At 38.3% G+C, this 24,230-nt stretch overlaps 1 protein-coding gene across 3 annotated transcripts in view; it reads left to right on the top strand.

Annotated features, from left to right (window-relative positions):
• LOC117230490 (ras-related and estrogen-regulated growth inhibitor-like) overlaps positions 1–24,230 on the top strand; it is an 86,957-nt gene that overhangs the window by 5,409 nt on the left and 57,318 nt on the right. For 2 of the 3 annotated variants that reach the window (XM_033488028.1, XM_033488030.1), the window contains one exon: positions 12,671–12,727. The exons of the other annotated variant lie outside the window; for it this stretch is intronic. In XM_033488028.1, coding sequence (XP_033343919.1) covers positions 12,671–12,727 — 57 coding nt within the window. The remainder of the gene's footprint in view (positions 1–12,670; positions 12,728–24,230) is intronic. 3 annotated transcript variants of the gene reach the window in all.

Raw genomic sequence — 24,230 nt, 5'->3', positions numbered from 1 at the left:
TGTGAGATGTCAACAAAGACTTTTGGCATTAATGACGCAGTTCAGTGATAACTACATTATCAGCTAGGGCCATCTATAGACAAATTCCGGTTTCATACTTACAGACCTTCATATATACAGTTGTTGTATAGGTATATATTAGACGTATGTTGTATAGGTATATATTAGAACTACGTTTGAATAAAATTTTGCCAGATCAAAATTCTTTTCCATTCAAGCATCGAGAATCCCTGCTTTTCTTCTAAAGGTTATTTCTTCCTCTTTTGTTTCGTAAATGTCTTCATTACAAAATTTTTCTCATATCTTAAGTATCATAAACTTTTTTTATTTATGTAAAGTCGGAGGTCGTCAAACTAGAAAACATTAGCATTGCCTAAATTATAAAAATAGCATTCGATCGAATATGTATCATTAACGACTAAATTATCATTGTACTATTAGAATAGCCTCGAGTATCTCTACGATCTGTTACTTTATTATTATCCATAGTATCAATCGAATTCTTGATTTAATCAGTCAATCTGGCCGAACTTGAAGGCAAGGAAAGACATGTATCATTGTGCTATGATTATGGGAAAGTGCTTACGTGACAGACTATACGGATATAAGCGTATCGAAGAGGTATTAATTATAGTGGGCAGTACTAATATTGTGTCGTGTAAAGCGTGTAATTTCTGCACGTCTATCTAATACCGCGGCAACGGATTGAATGAAAGTGCCGTTAAGATGAATACGTATAGTCTTCGGTATAATACGATGCATTAGTTAGCCGGACAGTCGTACGATGCGTACAAAGCGATCAAACGAAGGCAATAAGGGTAGTTCACCGACCCCTGGAATTAATCCTATTAATAAGCGACAGAACCGATATCGTGATCGAGATGCGTATAATTTGAATAAAGTTGAATTAAACAATGAACGATAGGGTAATATAAACGAGGAGATATGAACCTTCAACTATAGTTACTCAGACGAATCTAAATTCATTCGTTTAAAATTAAAACAAGCCGATCAAGTTGCGATTAGGTTTAATAGCGACTAGGACTTTCTGTTTTCTGTACAAGTCCAAAAATTCTGTGGACTGTACTTCTAACTATATTTTTCAAAATTTCTTCGGTAATTTGATTGTTGGGCTGAACAATCATTTCCTTTAATTCTAAAGTGTGTAAGAACCGGCAATTATATATGTATACGTATTGATCCGTTAGATCAATTTTCATAATTGGTGGTTTAACAAATAGTACATCAGTACACGTTCATGGCAACGATGAAAGTATAGACGTCTGACAAACAGGAACAGATAATTCACAATGAAGAACAAAGTAGCATTTCTTAGTCGCACGACTGGTATCGGCTGGTTTTTCGTTAATGAGGTCGCGATTAATTATATATCATCAAGTCTTGATTACATGCTATGCAACACTTTTAGTCGTTTAAAAGAAAGCTTGTTAAACGATTGAAAAAAAAGGCATATACGAGTATATCGTGTAATTTAACGAGGACGATGAACTTGATATCGAGCGTTAAAATAAATCCTGCGATTATATGATCGATCGTAGGATTTTGTGGAATTATCAGAATTGTAATGAATTTTGAGAAAATCGTGAGAATTAATTCTTTTCTACCTAGTTCAATGTAAACGATAGATAGACCATCAACTTACCAAATTTCGTCGGAAACGTTGAACAATATTCTCTTATTTTCTAGGGTCTCTTAGGATTTTAAAATCCCTTGTCATTCTCTGCTTATTGAACCCTTCCTTTTGTCTAAAATCCTTTATAGCTAAAATCCATATACCTTTATACTTTATATTCTATTCTCGTCTCAAAATTACATTCGATACGGTATATACCTTGTTCCTTTCTCTTCGACGTATTCTCGTGGCCAAACGAAGTTTGATCAGAAAGCGGATATTCCCGGGTCCGGGAGAGAATCCGTAAAAGTCGTGAGAAGGAGAGGCTGTGTCCTGCTGGGTATAATAAGGACCTTCGTGGACGTTATCGGATATCAAGTGAGGAGAGTGGTCAGCGGGTCGTTGCGAGCCACGAAAAATCCTGCGCGGCAGCAGGTTGAGAGATCTGGACATCCGATACATCCGTTATGTTACCGAGCCACGTTCTATACCCGCCTTGTTCGAGCCTGGATGCCAACTTTACGCACTGAACGTGCTTTTTCCTCCCTTATCGGCTTCCGGCGAGCCTACGTTTCCATACCATCCACGCAAGGTACAACGAATCGCGTCATGGATCGAATCGGTTCTGTTCCTTCGTCAGGTGGCGACCAATTCTTCCGTTCCACCTTGTTAGGCCACTGGATAATGTTTTTATTTCGCTGGCGTTTGAAGATTATTTCACGCACAAGGACTGGGAGCGAAGTTAATTGGATTTCACATAATCGAGTAACGGCCAGTTAGGTTTGCTTGGTTTTGAGATTCCACACGATGAATCTTTCCATAACAGTGAACTTATTGAGCGAGTTATCTTTTAACTCTTCCGCGACCCTCGAATTTTGATATTTCAATGTTGCTTTCGTCTTGGCAAATAAAGAAGATGCCCAATGTTTTAGAAAGATGTTTAATAGAGAATCGAAATGAAAAGTCACGCGTAACGATTTATTATCATAGTTGTTTTTTGTCATAGTTATCTCAAGGTTAAGATACTCCTTAAGGTTAGAAAGATATACGTAATTGAGTCGAGAATGAGCGAAAGAGCAGAGCGGAGTTAATCGGAAATTCCTGTAATCATGAAATTGAAAGTTACAGAGGACAGATCAATTTCAGATTGATCGATTTTCGTTCCCCCAAATATAAATATGACATAGTCTAAATTATTATGTCCAAGAGATTGAGAATATGAGTCACAAGTGAAATTATCTTCCTTGCACGCTAATGTTCGATTCTTTTTATTTCAAAGTATGAAATGGTAGTCTTCCTTTCGAACTGATTAATATACTGCTGATATATATACATCTGTGGGGAATATGGAAGCGCAAAAACAGAAAATACGTAAAATGTACAAAATAGAATACTCGTGCTAATACTTCATATTTATTCATTATTTTAGATAACGTAAACTTAGTTATTTTATTTCTATTGGATCAGGTGGAACCTGAGATGGATACAATGACGCTTTCACTTTATGGAAATAACGCTTGATTGATCATGAATGGAAGGTGTAGTATGGATTGAGAAAATATAAATATCCGATCGATATCTAATCAAATAATTTTTGTTCAACGTGTACAGTACGTGTTAGATTATACAGTTCTTTAGATCACGAAATCCTTACAAATTCGAATAAACCAAAATATTTAAGACTCGCCAGACAAACTACAAATAGATTCACATTTAGCAAAAGATTGACGACATATTTTAAATCCTATTTCCGTAAGACAATCGCTTTTGGGTATTTATAGGATCAATAAATTGCGACAGTGACCAGGCAACAAGGGTGGCTAAGAGTTTCGCGGTAAATCGGCAACGATACGATTTTATAGAATACATTAATAGAAAAGCTGGTGGAAGCCACGAAGAACGTCGATGATTGCGGTTGGGGGCCATTTATCTGCGTTAACGCCTATTGAAGTGGCAATTGGAAGCCGGTGCACATTTCCATGTCGCGTGAAGTATACATAAATTCATTTCGGCTGAATGGCTCACTTTATTACCAGCTCGTTAAAAAGTATGGGCCAGACGGGAGTTGAAAAAACGTCACGCGTCGCCTTTCTTGTCCTTTCCGTTACATCGTAATCGTTATTTTATTCCGCTTATCCGATTCTGTCGTATTTTATCTTGTTTAACAGCAGATACTGCCTTTCGATATTCTTCAGTTTTATATAGGGACATTTAATAACCCCTAGTTTTACAATATGGAATTTAATATTCCCCATTTTCCATGACGGAGCTGCTAGTATTTTGTAACTCTACAAATCGGATAGTTTAGTGCTCGTACAGCGAACGATTTAATGTTTTCTCAATTTTACATCGTAACGTTTGACGTTCTTCGTCCCCATATTAGGATATTTAATATTTCGTAATGTTACATTACAATGCTCGATGTTTGTTAGTTCTCTGATAGAACACTCAATATTCTCTAATTTTACATCAGAGGGTTCAAAGTTCTTCATTTATGCATTAGGGTATTTTAGTATCTTCCGATTCTACGTTATAGCGTTCTACGTTCTGTTGGTTTGTATAAATTTTCTACATGCGTGATACATATAGCGTTTAATAATTTCTTGTTTTATATGAATATGGTTGATGTTCTTTGCTTCTATGAACGCATGAAGCCTCTAACTATATCATAATAATCGTTCTATATCTCCTTAGATACAAAATAATGATAAATTTCACCTTTGAATTTTTATTTTTATTTAAAAGGATTTAATATATATATATAATAAGAACGATCGTATAATGTAGTATAGATATTGATAAATAATATGAGATTTTTTTAGATTTTTTAAAAGTAGAGTAATAGAAGAGGATAAGCTTAGATCTACGAACGATCTAGTTTGTCCACGAAGGATTGGAACGTTCGACAGTCTCTTCTGCGTTCGTGCATTTGAAATCTTCCACTTGTATATATATTGGAGCGTTAAATTATACCAAGGAATATAAATAGTCTATGTACTCCAATTTTATACTAGAACATCCGATACCTATAAATAATACATAATCTTATGCTTTAGACTATTGGAATGAAATCTTCCACTTCCTCGTTAAAATGTCCTTCACTTTTACGTAAGAATATTAATAACCTCCGGAGGTTATTAACAAACTTGTACATTCGATAAATTTTCTCCTCTACATGCGTTCCAACATATCCGAAATTTTCCATTTCTATAAAGTGTTTAACGTTTCTCACTTCTACATGGAGGCATTCATCTCTTCCAAGTTTACATTAGAACGTTCGATACTCTGCTCTCCTAGCATCTGAAATTTTCCATCCCTAGATTAAGCTGTTCCATAATTTCTACTCCTTCGTGGAAAAACCAATATTGCTCAAACTAAATCACTTTAATACTCTCGTCTTCTATACTTGACGTTAAAAGTTCTGCATTTTTTCACTTGTCCAAATTTAATTTAAACTTACCAAACTTACCAACGTTAAAGGCGTATAGAACTTAAAACTGTGCAGAAGTCTCGAACCACCCTCTGTTAGACGTAAATGTTTTTACGAACGAATGTAACGACATTTGTTTCAAAGGTATTTAACATATATAATATTGCGAGTAAAAAAAGCCGAGGATGCGCTCGAAATTAGCTATTAATACTAACGAACAACGCACTTACGTTCCATCTCGATTTAGCTGGTGGAAAGACAAAAGATCTCTGGCCCCTGCCATTGAATCAATTCCAACAATTAAAAATCTTTCCGACCCCGTCTCGCCATCGAATTCTTCGTTCGTGCGGTCGCGTTATCGAAGGAGGAACGCTCGTAAATATTCAGCCAGTTGTTTCAATATTTTACAAACGGATGCACGAGGGTTCAGCAACCGTGGATTTTTGTTTGCCACAGCAAGAAACAAATTTTACCACACGCACACGCGCGTGTCTATTTCGAGAAACGTGGTCAAACGAGCGAACGCGCGCGCGCATAAATGAGCATATAAAGAGTGAATCAGCGATTCGCGACGATTTATTATCGTAGATGAATTCACGGCCTGAAGCCTCGTTCGTGCATCTTGATTCATATGACTGGGTCGAACCCTGAAGTAACAAATATGAATAACCAAACAGGATGATAGAGCGAGCGAATAAAACGCGCGCGCCAGCCATATTGTGTATGCAGGTCTTTGTACGATGATGAGGAGGAAAAAGAAATCGACGCTCCACGTGAGCCGCGTTAATGAGAGTTCCATGTGGAATATAATTGTTTGCTCGTTCTTTCGGACGTTTATTTGATCATTATGTGTTCTTTAGAACTTTTTACTGGTATAAACGAATCATAATAGCATTTCTTATAGTAATTTTTAGAGATATGTAGGTTTCTTTACTTGTTTCATTTCTTTGAATCATCGGAGGATAGATTTTTATTACTATGAAAGGAGGAGGAAGAAGAAGAAGAAGAAGAAGAAGAAGAAGAGAGAGAGAGATGTAGGTTAATATCTAATATTTGTGCCGTTCGCAGGCCAAAGTGGTTAACTCCACTTTTTGAGATCTTTGAAATTTTAGTGCCAAAGTACTTGATCAATGCTCATCCGATACAATCTCATCAATTTTCTTTATTTCTTGTTTCGCGAAGCTAGCCGATTTGGCCAATAAACCTTCCACTTAATAAAGTTGATATCCTTCTCCACATTCAGCAATCTTTTGTTATTTATGCTTTGTGTCATTTGCAAAAAATCTCGAAATCTGCGTGTCGCAATTTCTACGGCAACAGAAGCGAGCTGAAAGCGTTGTTATTCGCTGTCGAAACTTTCTCAAGGTCTATTATGCTTCAGAAATTCAATAACAATGCGAATAAAATCTCGGTAATAATTTCAACGTATACTCACATATTATTAACATTCTTGCACGTTGGAGTTTTTCATAAATGAATAAACATCTGCATGCTGTACATAATTAAAATCTCTCGGCTCAGCCACCAGCCTTGATCGTCTATATTTCAAGGGTTCAATTAAATCACCCTCTATATCATTAAACATCCAATATAACTTACAAATGTAATTTTCACGCAATGTCCGACCAATTAACGCGCTGCGATAACGAACTGATTGATTGCACAATGCTCGAGGCGCAAGAACGAAAGAAAGAGGGCAGAGAAACGATTAAGTCACTCCGGAGGGAACATCACGCGGATAAAGCACGGTTTACAGACGCAGAAGCGAAGTGGCGATGGCATCCGCCTGTCGGTGCAGTGTACACCGATCTATAGATAGATTCACGGTAGATAAAAGCCGGCGTACGTAAGAAAATAGTAATTACGAGCACGATTGCCACGTATAAAGGGGGCAAGGTAAAAAAGAGCGATTCACGGCACGGTAAGAGCAGCGGAGCGCATCCTCTGCTCCTGTCTCAGGCGTACTGGCCACGTTTTGCTCTGTACCCTCGTCATTGCTCCAATAAACGCGCGTGTAAGGCCGCAGATATTTATTCGCGAGAAGATTGTCCGTTTGGTCGAAGGAAGAGGATAGATGGTGAGACTTTTTATCTTTGCTATGTAAAACGTATCACGGTAGAAGATAAAGTTAATTAATTACGAAATAGAGTTAATGAAGAAAGTAAAGGGACGATGTTTTTGAAGGTTGGAACACGTGATTTGAATTCGAACTGTCAAGATTATGGCTTAGGCCAACATGATTTTCAGTCTGACAATCGTGAAATACATGGAAGTGATACGAAAGTTGTATACACCACTGTGGCCGAAGGAGTAAAACCAAACTACTGACTCGTTCGTGCCGTAAAACACGCCTCTACGAGCGAAGTGGCACACGGTGCACGGCTCTAGCCGGGGAACCCTGGTGGCTGGAGCTGACATTTGCGAGCCGTTCGCAATTTGTACCTTTGTGTCGAACGAAAATACGTGTTAAACTCTCTAGCCGTCGACGAAAGTTCAGAGCCGAGGGAAACCCGAGACACAAGTGGTATCAAGATACGAAGAAGTTCACCGCCGTGAACGGGAAATTTATGGCGCCTGTACATCCCAGTATCCGTGTACAGTGTACACGCGCGAGAGTGCAAAACGCGCGTGGCTGGCCTCTCCTCCCCTCGTGTCGCATTGTTGCGGGACTGTGTCGCTGAGGGGACAGAGGTGAATATGGTTGGCATCGTTCGCGTGCACACCGGCTGAATTGAACGCGTCAACGGGGCCTTTATCGAAGTTAAATCGCAGACGCGCTCGTAAATAAGGCGTTATGCGCTGCACGGTGCACGATAATGCATATCGTTAAACAAATTCACTGAAACGCCAGACAACTGAAGATCGCAACAAAGAAGCATATCCATCTTTCTTGATTCTCTGAACTTTATGTCGCTCGATGGCTGAAGAGTATCTTCGCGTGAAATGGATTCGTGGATATAAGCTTTTTGAAAAAAAAATTAAATTGCATAAATATCTGCAGTATAGTCAAGTATTAGTATCTTTTAAATGGTTTGAACAGCCGACGAAAGTATATATTTAATTCCAAAATCAGATGAAAAAGGAGTTTCGATGTATAATTGATCGATAAGATGATAGAGAACCTTGAAATTACCCTCTTATGAAAGACGAGAAATGTGGTTTGTTATGTTTTTCACGCGTGGCCTTGAATCGTAGTACTCGAGAATTTAGTGCGTACGTTTCGCATTTTCGGATTGGTCACGTAATCCTACGTTATGCGTGCATTATCTAAGTCGAATACCTATGAGAATTAAAAGTCGCGCAATTTTGGAGGAGAACTTTTGCGAAATTTCTATCAGGCACGTATGTAAGAAAATGATGTATCACCGATACATGTAATTTTGTGTTTCGGTTCTATGACATAAATGCGGGTCATATACTGCATACCTATGATTTTCGCAGCGAAAGGGTTAATTGCAGATTAACGAGAAGCGATAACTCCTAAACGAGAAGAAGGTCACTTGTACGTATATGTACTTCGCGGTTAAGAGAGAATTTACAGAGTGGTGAAACCAAAGGGAGGAAGTTGGTTTCGTTTCCCTGTGTTTTACACCGGTCTCCAGTGAAACTGGAAAAACTCGCGTTAAACACGTAATAACGATAATTAATGGTCGCGCGATGTACAGGAAACGTCATTAAATTCTATGCTTGTACAATCGTCCACCAAGTTATAAACGTGGAAATATATGTATCTGTACGAATGTATGCGTGTAAGCTGGAGGATACGTACTTCGTTTCATAAATTTCTTCGTTACTTCGCGAAACGTACGAGGGAACTTTAACATGTCGTCGACGTGCCTATCCTCTCGGTTCGACCCTCGAAGACTTATTGAGTACATAGATCGGTGCAGGCTCCGTGCTCTCGTCGAGTTCTCGTATATACACCGTTTATAAATCTGTCGCTGTGGTTGCTCGCGGACTCGAGGAAGAGAGTCCCTGGAGCACCGCGAACATCGTGTTCCGTTGATTCGCGAAGTCGAACCAACTGGTTCGCTTCGCCTTGCTGTACTCCGTTTGCCAACTGGTTTCGCAAAGTTGATAAGACCTGTAAAGCTTGGGAACGAGTGGAGAACCTTTGGGTAAGAACAAAGAGATTTTATTTTAACTCTGCTGTTCTCTACGGAACTACGTTTCTTATTGAAAATTATGTTTCAGTAGACTATATTGAAATATAAATAATTTTTAAATACAGTGGAACTCCATTTATCCGAACTGATATCATCACAATGCTCGATTTATCTTTATTAAGCTTTATTAAGGATATTTATTAACCGATCCCAGGCTACGCGACGACCTATACGCGTTTATGCGAATAAAGATTCTTGCCTTATTTACAAATTTCAGCTTAGGAAAATCCAGTTATATGGAAATTAACTCCGATTATGCGAATGATAAACAGCGAAGGGAGGAAGAACTAGCGGACTCTTATTATCCGACATTATCAGACTGGTCCAGTTATCCGAAGCGTCTTGCCCGCCGACCGTGTCGGATAAATAAAGTTTTATTGCATTTTGTTTTAATAATCGTACTGTTTTTTGTATGTTCCATCGTTTCTCATGGATAAAGTATCTCAAAATTTGGAAGGAAGTTAGCTGAATAGGAAGCGAGGAGAACAGGCTTAAGATATTATTTAAGGACAGTAAATCTGTATTTAGTTGTTGAAAGTTGTAATATGTAATACGAGAGATTTCCTGTGGTATGGAAAGCTTGTAATTCAGGATTCTACATTGTTCATCGTTATCATGTATCATGGTTAGCGACATGATATAGTAGGCGATTAGTTACACGTATTTACGTATTAATCGCTGTAAGACATTTGATACATATATTAATTTTTTACCTTATTTCGCTGCCTTGTACATCAGCCACAAACTGGTCCCATGAAGTTGATGAAGTATGTAATGGAAGAGAAGGACTGGAAGACACTTTCGTTAGAGCAGAACAATTTTCAACATAAGTTCACTATCTTTAATGGTACAAGTTCACTGTCGTTAACGGTACCATCTGGGATGATGTTAAATATTGCAACGCTCTCAACATATTGAAGTTTTATGCATCTCGCGTTTAATTCGAGTTTCGTGAAATTGATGAGATCCATAGTGGCAGAAGTTGAATGGAGAACACGTAGATTAAAAAAGGAAGATCTCATACGATAGAATTCCATTTATCGAGACGGAAATTCAGTTACTGTCCGATCAATTGAATCTTTATCGACTGGATCCACGTATCGGAACACGAGCTTCTATTATGTAAACGAAAAATAATAACTAGCGAGGAACGTGACTGAGCTCGAGTTATATAAACTATCTCCCAACAAGTTCAGATAAACGCAGTTCTACCGTGTTTATCGAATCTTAGAGCCACCATTCTTCCACTGGTCTGATCTACGTGGACATCAGAACCCATTTTCTCAATATGAATCCAGAGCTCGAGAATAACGACCGCTAATGCTCACGAAGCTCCGTTATTTTCGCGAAATCGTACGCGTTGGAAAATAAACCGCCTCGAAATAGAGCGCTGCGGGGGTCGACGAGAAAATTTTCTACCAACTTCAGCCAAAATTATCAAGTGGATCTACCTTTTTCGCCCTCGTTATACCTGTTCGATCTTTGGCCGGCTGACTTATTTTTCGAGGTGCTAGGTCGTTATAGCCGTGTAATTACGGATCGATAGGATGGCGCGCGATCCTTGGTCCGCGCGAAATTGCAGGGTTCAAACGCAAAGGTACACGAGGAACGACTCGGCGGGTTTCTCCGCGTCTCTCGGCGAGCTGTCGACAGGAGGTGTGGTGGCTTGGCTTAAGAGAATACTTTTATCGCAGCTAATGACGTACGATCCTTGTTCTACGCCGTTTGTTTTCTGACTCTCCGAACGCCCCCGCACACACTCGCGGAGGGCCCGCAAAAATTCAATTAAGCCACCAAGCGTGAATATACCGATCCTCCCCCGAGTCTTACCAATTTAATTTGCCTCCACTTTGAAGGCGTTCGAGACGACGAGCGAATTATTATTTACTATCTCTGTCGGTATAAATATGGTTGCGGTTATTGCTTGTTTCGCAGCATTGCTTTGATAGGGATGAAGGGAATCGAATCGATAGGGCGTGAGTGGAACAACGTGATTATGAAGGGACAGCGGCCGAAGAACGGATAGTATCGGTTTATATGTATTTTTATCAAGTGATTTCTCATAAAATGGTATCAAATGATCAAATGGTTGAGTCATACGATTACAACGCTCTAAGGTTTAAATTATGTTCAGATTAGAATTATCGATGACTAAAGCATGGAACTTGTATTATAACGCAAGGAAAATAAAAACCAACTCTTATCTGAAATTAAAAAGTTTGCAAGAAACAATTGAATGAATTATATTTTAGTAATGTGAACTTAGGGAGTTTCTGTAATTTCCTTTAATAGCGAGTATGATGGTCGGTGTACGTGCTAACAGGTAAACTTTCTAACGCCGGTGATACACTTGTCAAATTTATCGACGTGAATTAACTTGTTTAGACAGGAAAAGTGCGTTAATTATTGACGTAAATATATGTAACAGATATTTTTCGACCACGTCCTGGTAAAGTATATCGATGCAGACGTTAAGACTAAGTTTCTTGTACATTCTTATCTCCAATTTGCAAGTTTTTAGGTAAATTTATCAAACAAGGTAATTACGTAAAACCGTATATAGATTTAATGTTGAGGTATCGTATTTAGTATCATTAAAGGAGAATTTTATCGATTATGAAAGTTTTATTCTATTTCGCGTGATATAAGCAGCAGATCGAAAGATCTATTATTTAGAATTTAGTGCCTTGGAAACTATACTGTTTCGTTTTTATAATATAAGATCGAAATGCTTCAGAAAAAATGCGTAAAGATACGATATGGTCAAACAGAGAAGTTAATTAGTCGCTTTTCACTTATATAAACCAGTTCCTGTTAAAACTAAGAAACGAACGACTGACACTTTCATTCAGCCTGATACCGACGACAACTTTGATTAAAATATATTTAAATTACTATGAAATCGCGTCACCTTCGATTTTATCAAATCAAATAAACGTAACAAAAAGCTGATTGAGAACCGAAGCTAGCAATTTTAGAATATTTTAATTTTCTCATTTTCTCGTTATAAGTTAATTTGAATATTCAATAACATGTGACAACAACTAAATAGATTGTGATAGTTTAAATCATGTGCCATTCTTTATTATCAAATTATTTAAAATTACATAACAATTAACTTATATATACATATTTCTACCGAAGCAATCAAAATAACAAACGTTTCTCCAAATGTTCTCAACATAAAGAGAAAAAAGGTATATCTTACTCGTATTCTTAAGAAAAGACCCCAGAAAAGTTCAGGAAATGCTGCGCTATAAATGAAACTTTCTATCACACATAGTATCATTAATTAATTACTATAAATAGCAAGAAATTCCTATATATTACGAGCAACTTCCATTTAAAATAAACGATACAGCGTGTCCATCGTTTTGATTGCTTTGGTATTTTCCTGGTGAAAAATGTTTCGCACGTTTAACATCTCGTTTTTCCTTTCAGCCGTAGTAGTGCGGTATTTGACGAGGCGATACATCGGCGAGTACAGCTCAACCAGCGGTAAGTCGCTCTTTTTTCCCTTTCTTCTTCGCTCTTTGCTCATCTTTCGCAACCGTCTTCTCGTTCTTGCCACGCGTTGTTCGAAAATCGAGCCATCGCCGGCTTTTCTCTCGTTACTTTCAACTCGACCGCACTTTGTAATATTCACCATCGCGGTTCAAGCATATGCAGGGATAACAGCTTGCCCGCACAGCTTTTTGCTCTTCCTTGGATCGGATGATTACTTTATTACACGTACTAACGTTACTTTGTGTTTCTGCTTTGCCAGACTACAGTCCGTCAATGCTCCGCTTTTTGTCGTGGTAATACGAGATTACGTTTTAATGGCACGGAACGTGTATCGTCTCCATCGGGAAAAATCACTGTAGACGGTCGGATCTTTGCAATTGTACCGTCGATTTGAAGGAACGTATATTGAAAGCATTTTTTCCGATATTTTAATAATACAATGTAACATCTCGATGATGGAATTTTAATGAAACTTGGAGCGTACGGTGGTAAATAAAATTAAGATAAAATATCGAGTTTTATTAGTAATTTTCGATCATATTTTCGATCACGGTAGGAGTTTTCGAATGGAGAGAGTTAATTGAATATTTGGCAATGTCTTTGATTTCTTTCTATTCCTATTGATTTCGTGTAATTTCTTGTAATTTGCTGTACTAAAAATCTTCAAATCGATTATTAGCGCTTTCCTATCATATTCGAGTTGTCATCGATTTCGTCGAACTTTTTACACGTATCAACTCTCACCTAGCGGATGTTAGGTAATTTTGATTCGTAACTGGTCATAGGATCGCTTTCTATCGCCCTAACATTCATAGTAATATCAAGCAATTATACACTCCAAAACAATTCACTATGCTTGTCAACTACCAATTAATATTTATAATATTCAATTTCTAAAAGACGTTTGTACCATTTTTTTTCTCTAATTCTAATTCTCTAAATTTTAATTCCATTGTCTTCCTTACATAGTTGGCTTTTAGCAAAGCCGATCTCAGATAATCGTACGACCGATATTAAAAAATCTTCACTTTGTAAACTCCAACTCTTCCGAGAATTCGTAACAAAGTGGAATCTGATTCGTATGATCGAGAGATGGCGAGATTATACCTGCTTCTTTTTCACAGCTCGGTTCAGGGAGCGATCATTGCTGGCCGTGAGTACAAATTGAACGATCGTGAAAACGGCTCCGGATAGCATGGAACAACTTCTTCCCCGTAGTAGAGTATCGAATTCTCGGAATGCGGACCGTCGTATAAACGTGATTATCTTAGACTCCTTACTGCGAGTTCCAGTTCCCCTTTAAGCTATGCATACCGAGAGTCGTGCCGGGACAACGACAAGATTTTCAACAAGATTCGTTCCCTTGCATTTTTACTCTCGTGCATACCTTCTCGTTTTTTCGTCCAAGTAGTTTTTAAATCCCTCAGAATGAGAGATTTTAAACGCGTTATGGGAGTACAAGAGATTCGTATAGTCGTAACTTATTTCGTACAACGTGTACCTTGATTTCGGTGATTAACATAACCCTAACATTTTTCTGTTTAACATTTTGAAAGTGATTCATTTACAATGAAAAATCGAAATTACGAAGAATTTTTACGTGTACATGGCATGTGTTTATTTCTTAGGAGTTACTAAACAGTTACTAATTTAGGGATTAATGTTGCCGAATGATTGTGATTCTGATTGTGAGGTTGAATGGATTTGTAATGATGAGAGAAACATATGTAATTTCATTGAAGCTGCTACGTGACGTATAAAGTAGATGTAATTTTCTTAGTGGACGAGTTGTGCAGAGATAGGACAGACGACAAGGATAAATTGGGATTACGTTCTTGAGCTTGCGATAACTAGGAACACAGCTTATAAAACAAGTAGGTAATTTTACACAGGATGAGTACCATAAGTTACACAGTACTAGTTGCTCATTAGATACTCGACAACACTTTTTATCAAAAAATAGCGCAACATTCTGAAAAAGTTCAAATCTACGGAGAATACTAAAAGCATGATCGGTGTATATTAATTTTTTCAAATCTACTTTCCGTACGCGTACAACTTAAAGCAAATCGAAATTTAAGCAAAATCTCCATTAAGTTACAACCTTTTGTTTACGATTTTCCAAACCTTTTCTCGGAAACCGATAAAACATAATCCAAATCAAAAACTACATGATTACTTTTAACTAAATACTTTTCGAGGTTACTCAATATGCGAGGGTTAATTTAATACTTGTCCGATGTTTTCGATATTCTGTGATCTCTTGCACTGGCAAACGAATTATCCCGGGCAATAAGTTCACAAAATTAGAATTTTTCACCTGCGATCTTTAAATCCTAGGCCCATGAACCCATAGCAAATCGCCCATAGCCATGAATGTTATCCGTAGCGTGTATTATTTCAATCAGTGGCCGGCGAATCTCGCCGGTGTGCGGTAGAGAATTTAATTTCCCCGTGGCGGTGCGCCGTGTCATTCACATCTCCGGACAGCACAATGGCCCATTTAATAGATCGCTTTTGTTAATCGCGCTACTAGAGGCGCGCCGCCATTCGCGTCCCTCGAAAACAACTTGCATGGGGTTACGTGATGCTTTTCGTATTGCGTAGCTGCAATCTACGTAAGTGATACACGTTCAACAACCACTTTCATCATTCGGACACGAATCGTCTCGCGGACCGTGAGAATCGAGAAAACGAAAAGCGCAGCCCTGTAATCTCGGTACATTCGATTATAACCCCGTGCTCGATGAATTCGCGCTAGCAGTTACATACAGAAATTTCGAAAACAATACATTCCAACGTGTATCGTAACGTCAATCTTTTCGAGTGACTCGCGTTACCGCTGCCTTAAGTAGAAGTTTCCTGTAAGCATCAGACACACTGCTGGCTGTAAGTATCAGGACTATTGTAATTTTTAGCTATTTCGTTACGAATGTGTTATTTCATTCGCGACTTATACCAAGTAAAGTAGAAATTTGCTATTGTTTTACTGTTATTTCATCTCCATTCATCATTTCGTACCTCTGATATGCGTCTTATATCATAAAATATCAAATAAAGTAAAATTTGATGGAATCTTCCGATAAATGTAACTAGCTAATGTCCTGATACTTATGGTCTTATGGTGTACTCAGTATGGTGTCTTCAGTTGGACACAGCGTTCACACGTGAGGATTTCCCATATCGGTATTAGACACTTGTATCGGCTGATACACGAAGAAGCGCGCTTTAAAACAATTATCAGCTGTCGTATTCGCGTCAGCCGGTTATAGGGAATCCCACGTTCACCTGGTGATGACCGATGCACGCGTTTGCGCGTATAATAGGCCATGATTTACAATGGTTGGTGAAATAGAAAGAGAGAAAGACATCCAGGTCTCCGACTTAGTCTCGGTTTTCACTTGGCTAAATAATAGAGATCGCTCGATTTCACCTTCTTGCTTTCTGACGAATGTATTACGTTAAGTCTTGCCTACCTGTTCGCCGGCACAATCAATTTACGATTCTCCCGCCGCGACGTAGATCTCGCGTATACATACATACATATATATATATATATATACAGAGAAGCCTCTCATGCAGCTTTCCTCAGAGGTTGTTTAAGCTAATTTCCTCGACTCTCGCGACCGCCTTTGACGAACAGTTTCCTGTTCGTGTTTTCGATTCTCCTCGGAGATCTGGCAGCGTCGTTAATGGCGTCGTGTGATCGTTTCGTTTAATTGAATTTTGTCGGAGTTGTTTCCATCGAAGATTTTATGAAACGCTTCTTCGCAATTTAAGATTAGGAGGTATCCTCGTGGTCTGTTCTCGCGATTCGAGTGTATTTCCTCCCCTTCTTTCTTCTCTTTTTTTATGAGATTTAACTACGAGTACAGAAAGGACGTAGAACATCGATGTAAGGCGTTAATTAAAGGATAAATTTAATTCACGATTCTAAAGCATAATTATGAAAGATATAAAAAGGATCTTAGTAATTGAACAAAGGAAACTTGTGCAATTTGTCAAAATAGCAATTAGATAATATCTCATATGTATATTTTATCGGACATAACTTTACGAAAAATGACCGAAATCGAACTCGAACGATTGGACTCTTCGCGTTTTTAAATGTAATCTCAACGACAAGAGCAGATCCCAGAAATACGATGGCGCCTAGCTACGATAGCGAGTCGATCTCTCGAGGGCGTATTCCAGCGTCGGTTACAGAAATACGCGCAACGAGAAGGAAAGACAAGACGTGGACGCGGCAGGAGTGGAGGGCGGAGATTTAAACACTCGATATGAAATAGAGCCTATGGGGAGGATCGAGAAGAGAATGCAGATCTCTCTCATAACTCATGCAGGCTATCTTGCTATAATAATTGCCGTGCAGCCGTGTGCGAGAGACGCCACGGATATCCGCCCGTGGAAAAATCCAAGCAGGTGTGTCCCATCGTCGCGATAGCTTTTCCTTGCCCTAGAGATCCGGATAAAGCTACTTTAATTAATGTGGTGCGTTTGTCTGGCTGACCATTTGGACTAGTTCGTCGACGATCGTAAAACAGCGTGAAATTTTTCTACGCGTCGAGGCTATTTCGAGTAATAGCTGTAACCGTTAGACGAATTGCGGAAATATATGCTACGCTGGTCCATTGCTTTCAGAACAGCAACTGTTAATGATACGTGTGTTACGTTAAGAGATGAATGCTGTTCAGAGAGGATTCAAGATCGAATAATATAATTTTGAATATTAATTATTAACTTTAGCTCGAGTGTCAACAAATTCAGTTTTTGCATAGAGCGAATCTAATTAATTGTTGCAAATGGATCAAGACCTTTCCTTGGAATCTTTAAACCGCGGTTCAAGTTCAATGGTGCTCGATTATTTTCTCTCGACGTTTTGCTTCTTCCTCTTCTTTCTTTGCTTCTTTTAACCAGAATTTCACGTTAAACGATGTTACGTGGAAAATCGCGAAGCCAGCGTGTCCACGCTAAGCAGGCGCCCTTTTCGGGCATTGCACGTAGATTTCGTTGGAACTTGGCTGGGTTACGTGGGCGGTAGATGTTTGGAGGAAGAAGATTTGATTCGGTACGAGTCTGTTGAGGAAACAGCTTGTTCCGGTGAATGGAGTGTACGTGCTTGGAGCAAGGTCTGCTGGATTTCGATTTGTTTTCCTTTTTTTCATGAACGTATACGGGTGGTAGAAAATGGAGAAATATTTATGTGGACGTTGAATGATTTATGAAATAGTAATAAAGATCGTGTTCCCTTTGCCGATGATTTAATAGCTGCGAGTGTGTGGTTATGCAACGTGGTTATCTAACTCCTAGGTTTCGAGGGGCGATTCCTTCTTTTTTCTACGTGAGATGCAGTATTATCGTGCGAAACGTAATTAATAGGCGGTGTGATAAGGAAATACACGTGGAAGGTAAGATACAATGACCTTTTCGCCATGGAAAAATACAGAAATATATTCCATATAAAATATCGTATAAAATGTTGTAAGTGGTAAAACTATTTATTTTAACATTTCGAACTTTCTATCGTAACGTAGATTATATCTCAAGTTATAACCGTAAGTGCCAATTACACAATAGTTAAAAAAAATAGGATTCTAACGCGCATTTTTTTACCATTTACTGTTTTACATTTATAAAGATTTCAAACGCTGAAAGAACGCAGTTCAAATCGTAAGTAATATAAATTCCAAAATTAATGGAAACGTATCTTTTCCGTCTATTGGGAATCTTCGCTTTCTTCGTTGCAAATATACGTGTAAAATTTTTACGAAAATTTAAAGGCTGATCATTTCTATGATCTATGAATTCTTTATTCCCGAATAAGATCGTACAAAAATTACTATACACGAAAGCTCGCATCAATACGTAATGTACCTTCTCATAAAATCTCCAACGATTCGTTTAAAAATCGTCGACAGGAAGCACGACCGTAGAGCTCGACTTCCGCTCCGCGATTTTCTTTGTGGCAGGTGATTATGATCACGACGTTAACTTTTACGAACTTTTATCGCGGAGGAAATCTCGAGCGAACCTCGCGGACGATTGAGATATAACGACATCCTGCAGGTCTCTTGGCTAACTGCACGCGTCCTGGCTTTTCTCCTCTCGTTCTATGGGCGCGTGGTCTTTAACAATACGAAACGCAGTTGCAAGAACGGCATGTTTCTTCGGAACAATGTTACGAGCGTCGGTTCTCGTTCGTTTTTCACGGAACGGAAGGCCGCGAACGGGCGTAGATAGTGTTTAACGCCGTTCTCGGTCAATGTTCAAGAGCTGTAATTAGAAGGCTTGATGGATGGTGCTAGACAAGAAAGTGGATGAAAGTCCTGTCCCGTCGACGATCTATGCGTTCTTGAATACCAGTCGAAACAGTTATCTCCGCGAATCTAGCTTCGGGAACAATATTCGATAAATCTTGCAAAGATTTCGAAGGAAGTGGAGTGCGTTAATAGCTGGGTAGTTCGATGTTGACGATTTTTCCATACTTTCTTTTCATTTTTCACGATGGTTTCTAGCAGTTACACAGGGTGGCTCGTTAGAGATATACGCTGTCTTAACTCTGTAAGTTTTAGATCATATCGTAGTTGTTGTTCCTTGTAACAGTTTCTAGTTCGGATACTTGAAAATTGCTCGTACAACACTGTTCTAGGTATAAGTACGCATAATACTATTATAACATTAAATGATATAATATAGTATGATATAGTGTTAATATGTTAATAATTTTCTTATATAAAAAATATAAAAATGCATGTTGGTAAAAGTTCATGACATAGCACTTTTTTTAATAAAATATACATAAAACAGTGGAGTATTCAAGTTCGAAAGCCAGTCAAAATTATTTTCTTCCTTTTATTCAAGCAAAATGTATGAAGCGATTACCATAAAATGAGTATGCAGAAAGATATAAAGGAGCCAAATATTTGATTCATAAATCTTTATAGCGACAATTTCTCAGTCTGATCTTTCGACATGTTTCTCTCTCTATTTCTATCTTCGTTCGTTTTACCTTTCTGAATAATCAGTAATAGACGCTACGTATGCTCGAAAATTATTCAGCTTTAATTCGAAGAATCAGGTTAAGGAAGTATCGGTGTTATTTCTTTTTCTCGTAATAAGACGTCTACGGAAAAAGGCCAGATTTACGTAGTCCGCCCTATCTTCCTCGATGCTTCAGCAGTCGATAAATCTTTGAAATTCTTTCACGATCGAACCGTATTTCAAGCGTCGACATAACCGCGGATTATATACCGTAAGGATCTCAGGAAGAGATCAAACGAGTCGCTAGGCTCGATCGAAAAGCGCCAACAGTTTATAAAACCGAAATTTACGATTCCGCGTTACTCGTTAATCGGGCCGGAATTATTCCGTCCAGCTGGAAGATATATCGCTGGAAAAACACCGCGTTCCTAACCGATTAACTACATATATCACGAAATTACTCTGCTGGAACTGATTGATCAACCGGATTAGAGAAACTCGAGTGTCGCCGTAGGCCTCTATGTCGCGTGTCCCATGACACCGTTCTGGACCCTCGTTTAGAACCATCCAACCACCTCTTTTACGTCTATAATGTCCAGTTTTCTCATCCCTTCTTCGCGATACGGTCACTGACAATGTGAATCGATCGATTTACGATATTCGGTGAACTGTTCCGTAGATAATACACGTGATGACGTCGATTAGCGAGAGAGAAGAAACTTCATTGACTCGTGATTACGGGTATTTACCCTTTCGTTTCTACGAACGCTTCAACGAGTTAAGAAAAATTCTGTTTTCTTGGCTTATAAAGGCACAAGGTTGCGGGCGAAAGTATCGCGCGGACGGGTAGAAGTTGACTTTTCACGTAAAAATAGATCTGGTATCTAGAACGCGATTAAAACATTTTCCACCCAATGTATATATATTATTTATGTACTTTTTGAATCGTTAAAAATACAACTGAAATCTGTATGTAATTGATTCGATGGTAAAAATAGAATAGAATAAGCTTGAAGCTGCGATAGTCGAACTGTCAATGTACACGATATATTTCACCGTTTATCACGCCGATAATATCGACTTGAATAAGCTACTTCGAATGTGGGTCGCTTAAGAGTGGTTCGCAATAGAATTTAGCGAATTACGAGAAAAATTTTTTACTAGGAGAGTGCAAAATTCTCGAGTTATTTATAAAGACGCTTATAGCTGGTTAATTTGATCCAAAGAATTCTAGCCTTACCTTATCTAAATTTCGTAGGAGATTCTAACATATAGATGCGTCAGGCACGTTATCAGTATCGATATGCATTTAAGTATAAAAACTAATTTACATAAAAAGAGTGAAAATTTAATAAATTTCACGGTGGAAAGACGGGTAATCGGTGTTAAATGAAACCAGGAAGCGGATAATCTGACGCGTACCGATCCAGGGAGAGATAATCGCTTAATCGACCCTTAAAGCCGAGTACGGATGACGTTGTCAGCGACGAGCCAATGCCCCGTGTATGGTCGATAGATGAAAAACTGGAACGAAACCAGGGACGGTATACAGGGCAATTATTCCATGCTCCAGATAGAGCGCGACCATGAGAGGGTCGTAGCTGTAAACCGGACAGGAAATGTTTATGGTGCGATTTAACCTGTAATGTAACTACAGGTTAGCTACGAACCCAATAGTAGTGTTTATTTATTTCAAAATGTATTTTTACGGTGGTAATTAAATTTTCTGAACATCGCAGGAAAGAATAGTAACTAAATAGCCAGCCATATTTTTTATTTTGTCTGTTGTTCGTCCAATTCTGTTTTACAGTAAATATATACCTACGTGACAATAAATTTTCGTGTCATCAAATAAGACATTGTTAGTTTTACGAGCATTCACTTCGACCTTTTTATGGTAGAATATTAAACTTAGGACAATCTTCTATATTTTACGTTCAAGGACACGAACGAATCTTTTCTTCCACTGAAATCTTCATCAGCCTCTATTACAAAGATACTCGCCGAATTCCATCAGTTGGCAAGTGAAAGAATAGCAGCAAATCGAATAAATGTTACGTAATTACACATCCCACGGAAGTTATATAAAATGCCCAATAATTACGTATGTCACTGCTGCAAAGAAAACTTGCCTACTTGCCCGAGGAAAATTCGCTCCTTGCAATAACTAATGAAATAGAAAGCCGAGTTTTCTCCTCTCCTGCAGAAATCCCGTGAATTTTTCGATCGATCGCGCGAGGTCGAGCTTTATCCGGATTGCACTCGCGATTGATTACCCGTTCTCCGACAGAACAATCTGCATGGATAGAAAGTAATGGTCAATCGAATATACAGGCACGAATTAAATTCGATTCCTCCTCGAAGAGTAGGAACGAGGTCGGCGATTCTTATTGGCAATAAGTTCGATAGGTAATGACAAGAGATATCGTTTCTTCATGATCACGAGCAATAATCGATACTTTTCGTCTGTAGCTGCGAGGGAGCCGCGTGTACGCTACGTGATCGTTTCGATTTTTCGATTAACAATGCAAATCCGTTTCACCGACGCTCATATTGCGTGGAATAATTCTAGATGATGAATTAGAAAGTCAGCTACGGCAAGTGTACCGTGTGTCGTCGTCTAGGTTTCGTGGATGGGAACGTTTCGTTCGTGGTCCAAGAATTGGACTCGACAAAGATTAGATCGTGCATCCCGAACGATTCATAGATCACTCGTGTTCGATCGATGGGTCACGTAGTATTGTACGTAAGCAGATATGGATTTCGAGAAAAATTATTCTTTCGTTTTATTAGGTCGATTGCTCGATATTCAATTTGTTTTGATTAGTAAAATATATTTGTTTAAAATTTCTTTCTTTCGGCTTATTTCAATATGTATAGTCTCTATAGAACGAGTTTTCCGAAACGAATTTTCCAAAATAGTGAAATGGTATAAAATTGTTCTGTAGAAAACACACTGCAATGCTTATACATAATGTGTCGTAATGTATAAGCGATGCATTGAAAGTTCTACGTACTCGAAATTCATTCCTCGTATTATTCATACATAATTCATTACTACGTCGTTGAATATTCATTACAGTCAAACCCAAACAAATCTAACCTGCATTTATTACCTCGATACGAAAGACTCTCATGTAATAGACAGAAAAATGATAGATAAATATCTGTGGCTATTAAACAATTTAGAAATTAATATGATTAATGGCAAATTAATTAAAATACACTTTTCGCTCATATTTTAATTTGTTTCTTTCTCTACTTCATCATCTATTTCTTTTTATATTTTTCATAAATGTATATGAGATAAATTTAGAAATATAACGTTTTACATTATTACAAAAATCCTTCGAATTTCTATCGAATTTTCATCAACGAATATTAATTTTGTTCCGAAAAGACTTATACTCTAAAAGCTTTTCTTACTGAATTATATAAGTTAATTGACCATTTAATGAAACTTATTACGATCTGTACGAAACTTTTGTGAAGTTTCTTAAAATTAGAAATTATCACACGTAAAAAATACTGAACTTAAAATTATAATCAAAAGATCACGGACAAAAGCTATTACGTTTCAGATAAATTTTTTAAATATTAGATCCAACTTACAAAGATAATCTCTTATATCACCAGAAATATTCCTCTTATTTCTCTCCTTGTACAGAAACAATTTTACTATCTAACGAGCCTAACAAGCACGTAATTCTCCACGCAAAGATCAGCTGGAACACCAACAATGAAACGGCTAAAGAGAAGCCTGATAAGCCTCGACTCCGGTGAAACTGATAATACGCACCGTCTGGTGCCGGCAATTCGCCACGTTTCACCCGATAGACGCGGAAGACGCGATTGGCAGACGCGAAATTAAGTTTCTATTAAAGCCTGGCGATTTTTTTTCGTCGCGTCATCACCCACACGCGGCGCCCTCGAGGAAATAATCGACTGACCCACGCGCAGCTTTCACCGTTCGAGGGCGTTTCTTCGGAAAAGTGATCTTCAAGCGTGCACGAACGAAAGTGCACGCGAAAGGGACCGCGGGAATCACCAGGCGTATTTTCGATTCGTCTCACGCGTGACGCGCGCCCGTGCCAGCAGAAAATCTACGATCGCACGCGACTACCGGCCGATTCGATCGCCGGATGCGATTTTTCCGCGGATAAAAGAATCTTCGTATGTTATCCAATTCGATCGTGGGATTTTTGTGGCGAGTAGAGCGGGCATCTTTACGCAGATCTAGATTTTTATGAGCGGGCCGTGGATATTTATGCATATTTTTATTCATATTTATCATTCTTTTCGTTTACGTATTTATTATTTTTATCCATATCTTTATGAAGATAAATAAAAATGGAATCTAGGTAGAAGATGGCTTCACCTATTAATATGGAATATTTTAGATGTCTTTACATGCATTTCTGAGATTGCAAAAATTTTTTATAACATTTATACAGGTTGTAACAGAACACGCTGGACCTACTTTGGGTCTGAGCTGATTGTGCAACTTAAAAAT

The sequence above is a fragment of the Bombus vosnesenskii genome, unplaced genomic scaffold (assembly GCF_011952255.1).
Source record: "Bombus vosnesenskii isolate JDL3184/JDL3185 unplaced genomic scaffold, Bvos_JDL3184-5_v1.1 scf7180000013267, whole genome shotgun sequence".
Taxonomy (NCBI): domain Eukaryota; kingdom Metazoa; phylum Arthropoda; class Insecta; order Hymenoptera; family Apidae; genus Bombus; species Bombus vosnesenskii.
The sequence above is the reverse complement of the archived record's forward strand: the minus strand, read 5'-3'. Positions and strand labels throughout refer to the sequence as shown.